General features: G+C 39.7%; 1 protein-coding gene across 1 annotated transcript in view; it reads left to right on the plus strand.

Annotated features, from left to right (window-relative positions):
• TLN2 (talin 2) overlaps positions 1–12,721 on the plus strand; it is a 282,919-nt gene that overhangs the window by 162,633 nt on the left and 107,565 nt on the right. Inside the window, exons 25-26 of the mRNA XM_019650777.1 lie at positions 1,637–1,765; positions 4,373–4,475. Coding sequence (XP_019506322.1) covers positions 1,637–1,765; positions 4,373–4,475 — 232 coding nt within the window. The remainder of the gene's footprint in view (positions 1–1,636; positions 1,766–4,372; positions 4,476–12,721) is intronic.

A 12,721-nucleotide genomic window follows, 5' to 3' on the forward strand; every position in this document is an offset into this window, starting at 1 on the left:
TCACAACATTAGGAGAGACTGGTAGTCATCAGTTTCTTTGTACCAGGCAAAGGAAGTGATCATATCTTCCACCTATCATTTTTTTAACTTAATAACAAATTATTTGGGAAGCAAATCTATCTTGAGGGGTCGTTTGTATTATCTTTTTTGCCCTGAAATTTTTTTTTTTTTTTTACATCTAAAGTGGGAGTGTTCACCTTAACAAGGTCTTCAATTGCACAGAATTAGGGATTAATGAGTCTCTGTCTCTGGAACTTATTAATTACCAGAAGGCCTCATTACTGCACTGTTTGATGTGGTGTTAGCAAGATGTTCTGGCAGGAATTCATTTTTCCTCACTGTAACAATCCCTTTATGGAAACAGACAGCCTCATCCACGAGCAAGGGAAGGCTAGAAGCTGACTTGAATTCTTAATATGAACAGTGCACTGCATCACCAAAGAAAATATCCAGGGCTTTAGATTATATTCCATAAAAAGCCTTTTGAGCTGTGTTTCTCAGAGGTCCAAGGACCGTGTGTACTGGAGCCACCAGGGGGATGCAGGCTCCTGGGCCTTGCCTCTGCCCAACCGAATCAGAGCCTCTGGTCATAGAACCTCAACATCTGTATTTTAACAGGTTTTCTCAGTGAGTCTTAGACACACGCCCACCCCAAACAACTGCTCTGGAGCAGTGAGTCTCAAAGTGGGACTCAAGCGAGACTGTCCACTGGGTACAGGAAGACACAGAGAGCTTTCATATATTTGTTTATATAGTGTATAGGGTAAGAGTATTGTCTCTGGAGTCAGACTCCCTGCATTCAAATGCTGGCCTTGCTGTTGACTAATTTTGTAACCTGAGCAAGTTAATTAACTTCTCTGTGCCTCAGTTTCCTCACTGTAGAACACTGGCACATAGAAATCAATCAATTAGTATTTACTGCTGCTGTTGTTACTATTTATCTAAGAAAGGAAAGAAATTAAGATTTACCAGTATTTAATATACTTATCCATAATTATACATGCATATAATTTATTAATATGTGTATCGGCAGGGGGGAGGGGGTGATCAAAGTATTTGGAGACCCGTATTTTAAATGATCAAGAGAATGAAAATTTTTTAAGCAAATTACTCAGGAAAAAATATCTTTCATAACTTCAGCATGGAAAGTTAATGGTTTATAATCTAGAAATTTGTAAAGAGAACCAATAAGGTTGATAAAGACTTGGCCCCAGAATCCTGGGTTCATTTGTTCATTCCTTCCCTTCTTCCTTCATTTATTTACTCACCACATGTTTTCAAGCCACTGTGCACACATACTGTGTGTGCTAGGCACCCTATCCCTAGAACCCAGACACGGTGAATAAGGATCCTCTTAGTCTGAGAGACAAATGCTTTTCAGATAAAAATAGCTTCCTAGAGACTTTAAGTATATCCAGTTATAAGACATACATAATTCATTATTTAAGGAAGTTAGGACTAATATTCTGCCTGAGGATGACTTTGCCCTCTCAGGAAATGCTTACTACTCTTGCTTTCTATTGCTAGAGTTGGAAATGCACTGGGCCCATCCAGAAAGGCATTTCATATGTTGCAAAGAACTGAGAACTCTTTTCCCAAGCAGAATGTATACACATATTCCCAACTCTGTTGACAGGCCCATGAAGCCTGTGGTCCTATGGAAATCGATTCAGCTCTGAGCACTGTGCAGACACTTAAGAATGAACTGCAGGATGCCAAGATGGCTGCCGTGGAGAGTCAGCTGAAACCACTTCCAGGGGAAACGGTAAGAGATGTTAGAGCCAGCCAACAGGTAGAGCACTTAACTTTTGTTATATAATCTTGTTAGAGATTTTTTTTGTTTTGTTTTGCTTTTCAGAAGTCGGGGTTAGTGTGCCTGAATTTCAAACATTCTGAATGCAAAGCCTTCAAATAACCACATTTCTTTAAAACTGCACTAGGATAGAGATTGCCCTGCAGAGGCCTCTGGTGATGGTTCTGTGTGTGCTTTCCTAGGGCTTGGCAGGGGATGAACAGATGTCTGTTAATATTCATCCCTCTTTTTTATAAACAAAACACATGCAAGTATCTGAGGCCAGTGTTCTAATTCTGCAGCCTTTTTCTGAAAAGAATGCCCAGTGCAGCTGACGGACTAGGTTTGGAACTAGGAGTTCTGGCTTCTAGATCCAGCTTGTATCATCAACTAACTGTGGACAAGCCCCATATCTCCTCTATGCTCAGGTAGTTTATCTGTGATATGGGTGGCAATGGGGTTATAAAGATAAATACAGGAATAACATTGTATGTCAACTATAATTATATATACATATAGTCACGGGACGTGGACTAGAGTGTGGGAATGGAGTCAATGGAATTGTAATAGATAAGTATGATATCGGGGGTGGGAGGACAGTAGGTGGAGCAGGGGGGTTGTTTCTGTGTGAAGGGTGAAAAGGATAACTATTGCATTGTTCTGTACACCTGAAACTAACAATTAAAAAAAATGTATTTTAAAAAAATTTAAAAATAAAACATAACTAGTTTTATTTGCAGCATCTATCCATCTAATTAACCATTTGATGATGTTGTTCACCACTGTAAACAGAGAGCACAGAAATTTGATCTAACATATTTGTATGCAGTCAAATAGCAAAATTCAATTGAGCATATGCAAACGGGAATTAAATGATTAAATTAAAATAAAACAGCATCAGCCAACCAAAAAAAAAAAAAAGATAAATACAGGAGATAATTCCAACAATCATGTTTTGTAAAAAACAAACAAAAACATTTACTTAGTACAAAGCTCTCAGAAGCATAGTTATGATATCGTCTGATGCTTCTATCCAGATTTTCTTAGCTAAAGGCCTACCAATCCTTCTCATGCATCGGTACCTCCTTTCCTACATTACTGAATGTTGCTAATAAAATACCACCATTTATTAGGCACTGTATACACACACAGTTAAAATTTATCCTGACAGTAGCCTTAATGAGCAAGTTTTAACCCCATTTTAACAGCTGAGAAAACAGGTGCAGAAATTTTCACCCTTCTGTACCATGATTACCAGCCAGTTAGTGGCAGAGCCAAGGTTTGAAACCAGATCCACAGGACTCCAATACCCATGCCCTTGATCACTCACATTGAGGGTGATCTCTTAACTACTGCGACTCTTTGGATGAACTAAAGGCTTTTAGACTATATGGGACTTGAGGAACATCTAATCGGCCATAGAACAATGCTTGGTATAGGAGAAGCACTCAGAAAATATTTTTTTAAAATCAGGCTACCCCTAATGTTAAAGACGAGGAAAATCAAGCTCAGAGAAGTTAAGTCACTTAACTAAAGTCACCCAGCTACTGATAAAGTCAGGCTTGGCTCTGAGGCCAGCAGTTTTCCATGTGGTCCAGGCACCTATCCCTTTGCAAACTCCCGTACTCCAGGGAGACCAGGAGAGGTTTGCGTGACATGGATTCTACCTTTACATAAAACCACTGGTCAGTTAGAATGCAAGAAACACCAAGTAAGTTTTAAAGAAACAGCTCTTAAAGAATGTGTGTACTGTGTTATATCATTGGCTATAATGGACCCAATTCTATTTTTTATTTGAAGGCACTGCCTCTCTTGCGAAACAGGCTGCGGGATTAAAAATGCACACATCCTCTGATGCCTTTTCCACACTCTCACAGTATGCCTAGAAGTTCTCTTCCAAAATGTTGTCCTCCTCTAGTAATCAAGTAATTATCCTAGGCCTTTACTGACTTTGTTCTCTGAATTATTTATTCAGTTTACAAAGCAAGATGAAGTGTGGTTCATGGGAACCAAGCACTTTGCCCATTTTCATAATCTCATTTACTACTCCAAAACTCTATTTCTATTGCATTTCCTTTGGTTAGCGCTCCTCAAAGTATAATGATCAAATCGAACAATGTTAATGGTCCCACAGGCCAGGAAGGTGGTACAGCTGGATGTCTGCCCAGTTCCTGCCAAGGCATAATTAATTCTTGCTAAGGATTTGTTGCAGACTTTCTAAATTAGCTTCTAAAGGCATAACACTAATAGCTACCATTTGCTGAGTATATACGTTAATTCTCTGAAAACCTTTCTGAGCTAGGTATCACTATCTCAAGAAGCCGAGGCTTGGAGAGGTTCAGTAACTTACCCAAACCCTCATAGCTAGCAGTTGGAGAGGGGAGCGGGGAGCAGAGGTGTGAACCTAGATTTGTTTATTCTGAAGCTCAGTCTCTTACCCCTCAGGCCACGTCTTCTTAACGCCATTGGAGTATTAGGTAGGAAGGCGCTAAGGCCCAAAGTTTAATCTGTATTATTTTTAGGCTAAGACTCCAGTGGATGTTTCTTCTAAGCTCTCTTTTCCCTTGTATATTCTTATAGCTGGAAAAATGTGCTCAAGACCTGGGAAGTACATCTAAAGCAGTGGGCTCCTCCATGGCACAGCTCCTGACCTGTGCTGCTCAAGGCAATGAGCACTACACAGGTGAGACTCACACCCTTCGTGATGCCATGTGTCCAGGTGCAGACCACTGGGGTGGTGGTGGGGGTCCACTGATTTGATAATGAATCTGGATTTTTTTTTTCCTAGCAGTTCAGCATATAATTTTCAAGCACTTATCACATGCTTGTTACTGGGCTTGATGTTAAGCATACAAAGACCTAATAAAATACGATTTTCCCAAACTATTTGTGGGGCACCCCTAGAAGACTATAAGAAAACAGTAACTCAAGCTGAGCAGCCGCTGAGCTGCCAACAGGTAGCAGGATGGCTCAGCTTAAAAAAAAAAAAAAAAGAAAAAGAAAACAGTAACTATAGGCTTCTGAGACTATCTGTGTATGCCTCTTGAAATCCCACCAAAGTCCAGGGGCGGGAAAAAGGCCAGAGAGAATACAAGAGAAGATGACAACAAATAACATATCGATGAAATTTTTGAAGATGGAAGGACACAGATGAGTGGTAACTGATAGAGCTGAATAAATAAAACCTGAAAGGTCTGCAGGGATCAGTAGGGTTTGAGTACTGGAGACACCAAGTACCCCTGAACAGAAGCACGCTATAAGGAGCAGATTGTATAGTTATCAATCTAGGAAAAACACCAGGTTATATAAAAAAGGAAATGTTGTCATAGTAGGAAGTAGACACAGTAGGACATGTATAGCTCTCTAAAATGGAAACATCAAGAAGTTTCAGTAGATGTCCATTACTCGAAAATGAAATTAATCAGAAGAAAGAGCAAAGGATTGATTGGCTGTAGGAGTAGGAACCAGAGGGAAGAGTGGGTATGGGATTGCTGATTTTGCTGCACCATGGTACTGCTTGACTTTTCTTCTTGAAGTACACGTTATTATTGAAGTATAATATACATACATGCAGAAGAGAGCATAAGTCCTAAATGTATACCTTCGTGAATTATCACAAATTGAATGCACCAGAAAACCACCACCAAGATCAAGTAATGGAACGTTTCTGGTATCCCAGGGGCATTGCTAGGTCACAGGCTGTGCAGTTACTCAGCTACACTAATGAAAGTTCTAGTTGTTCTACATTCTTTGCTACCACTTCATATTTTCTGTTAGCCATTATGTTGAGTGTGTAGTAGTATCACAGGATGGCTTGAATTTGCATTTCCCTGATGGACAGTGCAATTAACGACCTTTTGATATGTTGACTGATTTGGATATCTTCTTTTGTGAAGTACCTGTTCAGGTCTTTTGCCCATTTTTTAAAACCTGAGTTTTCTTTTTCTTATTGTAGGTATTCTTTATCACTTATATATCTTTTTTGTATCTTGTGTCTTACTTTTTTACCCTCTTAAAGGTGTTTCTTGAGGAACAAAATTATATTTTAGTATAATCCAGTTTATATTTCTTTCCCTTTATGGTTAGTACTTTTCATGTCCTATTTAAAATTTTTGCCTCTCCAAGATCGTGAAGATATTTTCGTGTTACATGCTAGAAGCTTGGTTGTTTTATTTTTCATATTTAGAACTATAATCCACCTGGAATTATATGTGTGCAATTAGAATGCTACTTTAGTTTTTCCACATGGCTATGCATTTGACCCAGCCCCACTTTTTGAAACGACCGTTCTTTTCCCAAGCCTTTAGTGCCTGCCACTCATCATAAATGAAGTGATGATGTGTGTGTCCGTTGGATCATGGTCTTCAGATTCTTTTCCATTGCTTTAATTGCCTGTTTTTACCCCGATACCTCACTTTCCTAACTACTGCAGTTTCACACTAAGTGTGAATATGTGATAATATCAGTTCTCCAGCACTGTTGTTTTTCCACAAGTTACTGTTGACTGTTCTTGACCCTTCACCGTTCCACAGAAATTCTGGAATGAGCCTGTCACTTTCCACCCCTCCCCCACAAAAAGCACCCTGTTATTTTTGTTTTTGTTTTAATTGGGGTTGCATGAATCGACTTTTGGGATAATTGACATCATTACATTATTGACTTTTTATCACAGTCTTCTAATCTGTGACTGTGTTATGTCCCTTCATTTATTTAGATTTTCCTTTCTTTCAATACTATTATATGGCTCTCTGTGTAGAAGCTTTGGTTTTCTTTATAAAAATGTGCATGATAAATCTATTCCCATTCTTTTACTTTCAACTTTTCCGTATGCTTATATTTCATGTGTATCCTGTGAGCATAATATAGTTTTTCTTTTGTGAAGGGAGGAGAGTTATTTGTTGATGTGACAATTCTTTTTCAGTTGGAATATCTGGTCTATTTACATATGATTACTGACATGTTGGGGTTTGAATCTGTCATCTTACTATTTCCTTTCTAGGTTCCTTTTTCTCTCCTTCCTTGCCTTCTTTCAGATTTATATGTATTTGTTAAATTCTATTTCTCTCCCCTTGATTAGCTTGTTAGTTGTACATCCATTGCCTATTCTTTTACAGTTTTTTAAGTCTAATATAAGGTAGTGTATTTACCTCTTCCTGGACAGTGCAAGAATCTTGGGTCACTTTAGCTTCATTTGCCTTTCTTCCAGCTCATTCATTGTTGCATGTTTTAATTCAACATATAGTTTAATCTCTTTAGTGAAGTCTCATTGTGGCCTCATACAGTCAGTATTGATTGAGTCACCCCCATGTTTACCCTTCCATTGCTCTTCATTACTTTCTGCGTCTCCATGTGCTCACATCTGGGATTATTTCCTTTCTGCCTGAAGACCTCCCTTTATTATTTCCTTTAGTGGGAGTCTCCTATGACCAATTCCTTCTGTTTTTGTTTGTCTAAAAATACCTTTGTTTAGCCTTTATTTTTGGTGGATAATTTCACTTATTATAAAATTTTAGGTTGGCAGTTATTTTCTTCCAGCATTTGAAGATGTTATTCCATTGTCTTCTGGCTTCCTTTATTTCTGTTGTGAAGTCAGCTGTCAGTTTACTCTTCTAAAGGTAATGTGGTTTTATTTTTCCCTCTCTACTTGCTTTTTGAACTTTCTTAGCCTTTGGTTTTCAAGAAATGTGCCTAGAAGAGTTTTCTTGCATATTTATTCTGCTTTGAGTTGTCGTACTCCTTAAAAATGGGATTTGTTGTCTTTTGGAAAACTCTCAACTGTTGTATCTTTAAATATTGCTCTGCGCCATTTTTTCGCTCTTCCCCTTTGTAGATTCCAGTTACCCCATACGTTAGACATCTTCACTGTTTTGTGTGTCTCCTATGTTCTTTTCTGTTATTGCCATAATTTTTCTTCTCCGTGTTTTATTCTCAGTTTTTTCTTTTGATCTATCTTCAACTCACAGTCCCTCCCTTTAGTTGTGTCTATTCTGTTTTCAACCCCTTCTATTGTTTATAATTCTAAATGTCATATTTTTCAGTTTTATAAAAGCCATTTGATTTTCTTATAGTTTCCATTTCTCTGCTGAAATTCTCTGTCTTACCTAATTTCTTCAGTATGTTTGTCACAGTTATTTAATGTCCAGGTCCAATAACTCCAATATTGGAATCACCTATGGTCCTGTTGTTTTCTTTTTCCTCATGGTTTTCAGCCATTAGTCTTATCTTTTGGTGTTTCTAATATTTTTGTTTGTTTAATGCTAATCATTGGTGTTTACATTGTAGAGGTCATTTGAGGCTCCAGATGTGTTTCTTTCCCTACAGAGGATTATTCTTTGCTTCCAGCAGCTGGTTAAGATAGGGGCAGATCATCATAACATGAGCAGGGACTGAACTCATTGGAAATTGTGTGGTCTATTTCCAGTTTACCTTTTAGGATACAGTCCTTTGTGCATCCCATCCAAACCACTGTGATGTTTACCAGGACCATTCTGTTTTGGAGGCTCAGAACTATGCGTTTTTGTTTTTTTTTACCTTCCCAGACCTATGAGATTTTAGGAAGCTGTGCTCAGCCTTTCGACTTCTGGGCAACAGTTTACAAATTAAATGCCTTGAAGGTAAAAGAAGCATTGTACTCACTTCTCTGTGCTTTCTTTCTTTACCCATCAAGGTAAAGCTTGATTCCTTGGTGTCTCTCCAATGCCTTCACACAGATGTTTTATATATTTTTCCAGTGTTTCTAGTTGTTTCCCTGAGGGAGGATTCATCTGTAATAAGTTATTCTGCCATTACTACAAGCAAAATCCTCCATGATTTTTTTAAAAAAACTGTATATTTATCACTTTGAAAATAAGAGCACAATAAGAGTTATGGCATAGTATAATTTAGTACCTGCAATGATAAGAATGTACAATTCTGTCCTAATGGGAGAGTAAGAGAAATTTTCAGAGTGGAATTGACACCTGATCAGGGTTTTAAGGACTGTTTAGGACTCATTTAGCATTCAAGGAGAAGGAAAAGCATATATAAATTCTTAAAAGCATAAGGAATATGAGAGGTTTAAGTTTCAAGAATTTCTAAACATTCCTGAAATCTTGCCAGATTTTGTGTAGATGATGAAATGCATCTTTAATGGAGGAAAGACTTCATTACAAGTTACATCATCCGATACTAATAACATCCAGGATGACAAACTGTCTGGTTGGTGTCTGAAAAACATCCTAAGGGCCAGCTGAGTGGCTCAGTTGGTTAAGAGTGCAAGCTCTGAGCAACAGGGTCACTGGTTTGATTCCCACATGGGCCAGTGAGCTGCACCCGAGCTAAGCTGCTGCTGAGCTGCCAGCAGGCAGCAGAATGGCTCAGCTAGTGAGAGCACATGCTCCTAACAACAAGGTGGCCAGTTCAACTCCCGTATAGGATGGTGGGCTATGCCCACCCACAACTAAGATTGAACACCACACCTTGAACTGAGCTGCCCTGAGCTGACGATGAGTGAGCACTCTTAGCAACAAGGTTGCTGGTTGAATTCCTGCATGGGATGGTGGGCTATGCCCACCTGCAACTAAGATTGAACTCGGGCACCTTGAGCTGAAGCAGCCCCAACCTGCCAATGGGCGGCCGGATGGCAACTGGACTTGAAGCTGAGCCAGCTGCGCCCTCTACAACTAAGACTAAAGGACAACAACTTGGCTGTTCCCGTTCCTCAATTCCCCAACACTGTTCCCCTTTCCCAATTCCCCAATAATAAATTAATTATTTTTTTTAAAAAAGCAAAGTCTTAAAAAAACAGCAAAAAACAGTCTAGAAGTAACACCATTTCATTTTGGCAGGCATTGAGTAAGTGGTTATAGATATAGAAGTGGGAACAGAATATATGGATTCTCAAAGGTAAGAGAAAAGAAGGCTGACCGAATGAACTGAGAAAGGTTCAAGCAAAGGCAAGGAGGTGAGGAATGAGAAGGTAAGGCTGGAAAGGTAGGCTGGGGTCAGATCCTAAAGGGCCTCATAGTCCAATTTAAGTAATGTGAAATTTAAACTAAGAGTGTTGAAAATATTGAAGAGGTTTTTTGTTTGTTAGTTTAACTTTATTGGGGAACAGTGTGTTTTCCCCAGGACCCATCAGCTCCAAGTCAAGTTGTTGTCCTTCAATATTAGTTGTAGAGGGCGCAGCTCAGCTCCAAGCCCAGTCACCATTTTCAATCTACAATAGTTGCAGGGGTTGGAGGGGGCGTAGCCCACCATCCCATGCGGGAGTCGAACCAGCAACCTTGTTGTTTAGAGCATGCGCTCTAACCAAATGAGCCACCCCGCCGCCCCATGAATAATTTTCATCTATGGATACAGTTTGAGGTTGCCTTTTATATAGGTTGCCCATCCTTTCATGTGCAGATAAATTGGAGAGAAACAAAGTGGAAGCCAAAGAGAACAGTAAGAAGGTTGTTGCATTCATCCACATGAGAGATGGTAGTGAAGATGAAAGGATGGATTAAATAGAGACCTGACAGTTGGTGACTGGTTAGAAATGACAGGGACGGGAATAAGGAAAGGGATATGGACAGCCCTGAGTGTTAGACCTGATAGCTGAATGGAGAGTTGTGGGAATCCCTGGGATGGAAATGCAGGACCGTTGACAGATATGTTGGATGCCAGAATCAACTTTAAATACATCCAGTATGAAGTACATCAAAGTAGAAGTGCCCATTAGGCAGCTAGATATTTGCCTTTGGAACTCAGTAGAGAAGTCTGGGCTAAAAGTAAAGATTTTTAAATGTTTAATAAAATGGTAACGATTATAACCATGGAGATAGATACATTTGCCTATGGGGAGTGGTAGAGTAAGAAAAAATTTATCAGATGTAACCTGAGGAACTCAAATATATTTAAGAAGGCTGGACAATAGATATCTTTGCAAGAAATGAGAACATGCAGCCTTGGAGATAGCAAGGAAACTAGGAGAGAGGGATGTCTCTAGAGTCAGTGAGTTAGTTGCTGCTCAGAAAGTCACCGAAGAGGGACTTACGGAGCATCCATTGGCTTTAGGAAAAGCAAGGTACTGTTCTCCCTGTTGAAGGCAATTTCAGGAAAGTTGAAGAATCAGAGTGGGAAGCGAGGAGAAGGGAGTACAAGTGTGGACAGGTCTGCGGGTCTCAGTTCCCTTGTCCACAATCAAGGTGTGTTCAGAAGTTACACTTGAGCTGCCACTGGGCTGGATTCTAATGCAGGTGTGCTTTTGTTTGGGCCAGGGCAGTATTCAAAATACATTTCTGCTGTGCTGAATACAGTTACATCGACAGATCCTTTGGGCCAGATTAAAAACCTGTCATATCTGGTTTTAACCTGTGAGTTTGCTACGTGGTCTAATGCTGTCTACATGAATTCTGATCAAGAATAACTATCAGTACAAAGAATCCCACGATATTTTATTATCACTGATGTGTCTTCTTAAGACTCTGTTACTGAATATAACTTAAGATCCAGAAGGCAGGATACTGGGAAAGCGATCTAAATCTTCAAAGGATTGTGGTTATTGAAACAGTGTTGTGCCTGAGTATCTCCCACGGCAGTTCTGGCGCTGTAATGCATGCTTGACTATGGAAACAGTTTCGTTGGGAGGGTGGTGTCTGCCTGGGGATCTGACCCTGATGATTCTCCTCATTACCATTGAGAATGCTGCTGTGTATTCAGCCATGTTCAGCCTTAGATGTTCATTAGGCTCCCGGCCTTTAGTGGCCTCGTTCCATCCTTTTGATCATGTGGCTTCCTCTTTCTGGGAAACCTGATTCCTCCAAAGAGGACCCTTGATGTGCCCTGAGATTTCATGGTGAGTTCTCAGCAGAAAACACATGGATGAATAAGCCTCAGCTTTTGGAACTTAGTTCTTCTGGTTTCTGCCCCTTTTTTTTTTTTTCAATTGTCTGCATCTACAAAAGGTTTCAGTAAATGGCTTTTGCATAAACATGACTTTTCTGATTGCATATGACACATGTTTTATTCTTCCAGTCATATGCAACTCAAACAGAATTCGCATCAAAAGTTCATATGATAGGTAGGAAGGCAAGAGGAGAGGTCTAAAAATCACAGCCTAGAATTTCCAACGGCCAGAGCTGTGATCTCAGCCTCTCCAAAAACCTGTGGGAAACCAGTCCAGAGGAAAAAGGCAACAGTCTAGGCCACACAGCTAATGAGCAGCAAAGCCAGAGCTAGATGAGGTCTTAACCACATCTGGTGCTCTTCTCAGCAAGGCCTCCTTCCTGAACTGGACAAGGAGCTTAGACATAAAATGGAATGACTGTTCTACTTAGCTTGTTTCTCTCCTTTACCTTTATTTATCTTTGTGTTTTCTCTTCTGGACTTTCATTTAAAAAAGAAAAAAGAGAAAAATACACTTTGTTTAAAATTCTTTGATCCCACATGCTGCATTAGGAAGCGCCATGTGAGAAGTGATAGTTTGGCAATTTTGTAATTTGCCTTGATTAGATTGTAGAGTTATGTCCCAGCTCTGTGGCTTACTAAATATTTACAGATTAGCAAGTCCGTGATGCTGCAAAGTTGTCTTGTTTTTTGGATCTGGGCCCTTTGCACTCTTTATTATATTATGGTGCCTCATCCTCAGTAAGGAGAGGACCAGCTGCTGCATCTGTTCACACTCAGCAGAAGCAATGGCTGATACAGGCCACACTCAGTGGCCCCCAGAGACTGTCAGGCTGAAACCTTTAGAAAATAGTCACCTCAAAGTTTAGTGAGAACAAGAAATGGATTTGCATATTTTTCATGTGGATGTTATATGCTCTAACAAGATCCCTCCTAGTTCTCTATCCCAAAGAGCGCTGTGCAGAGAGTCTGACTCAGAAGTTAAGATACCTCAGATATAGGGGGGTGGGGACGAGGATGAAGGTGAGGGGATTAGAAAGCACAATCGATAACCATAAGATT

This window comes from Hipposideros armiger, unplaced genomic scaffold (genome assembly GCF_001890085.2).
Source record: "Hipposideros armiger isolate ML-2016 unplaced genomic scaffold, ASM189008v1 scaffold_147, whole genome shotgun sequence".
Lineage (NCBI taxonomy): Eukaryota > Metazoa > Chordata > Mammalia > Chiroptera > Hipposideridae > Hipposideros > Hipposideros armiger.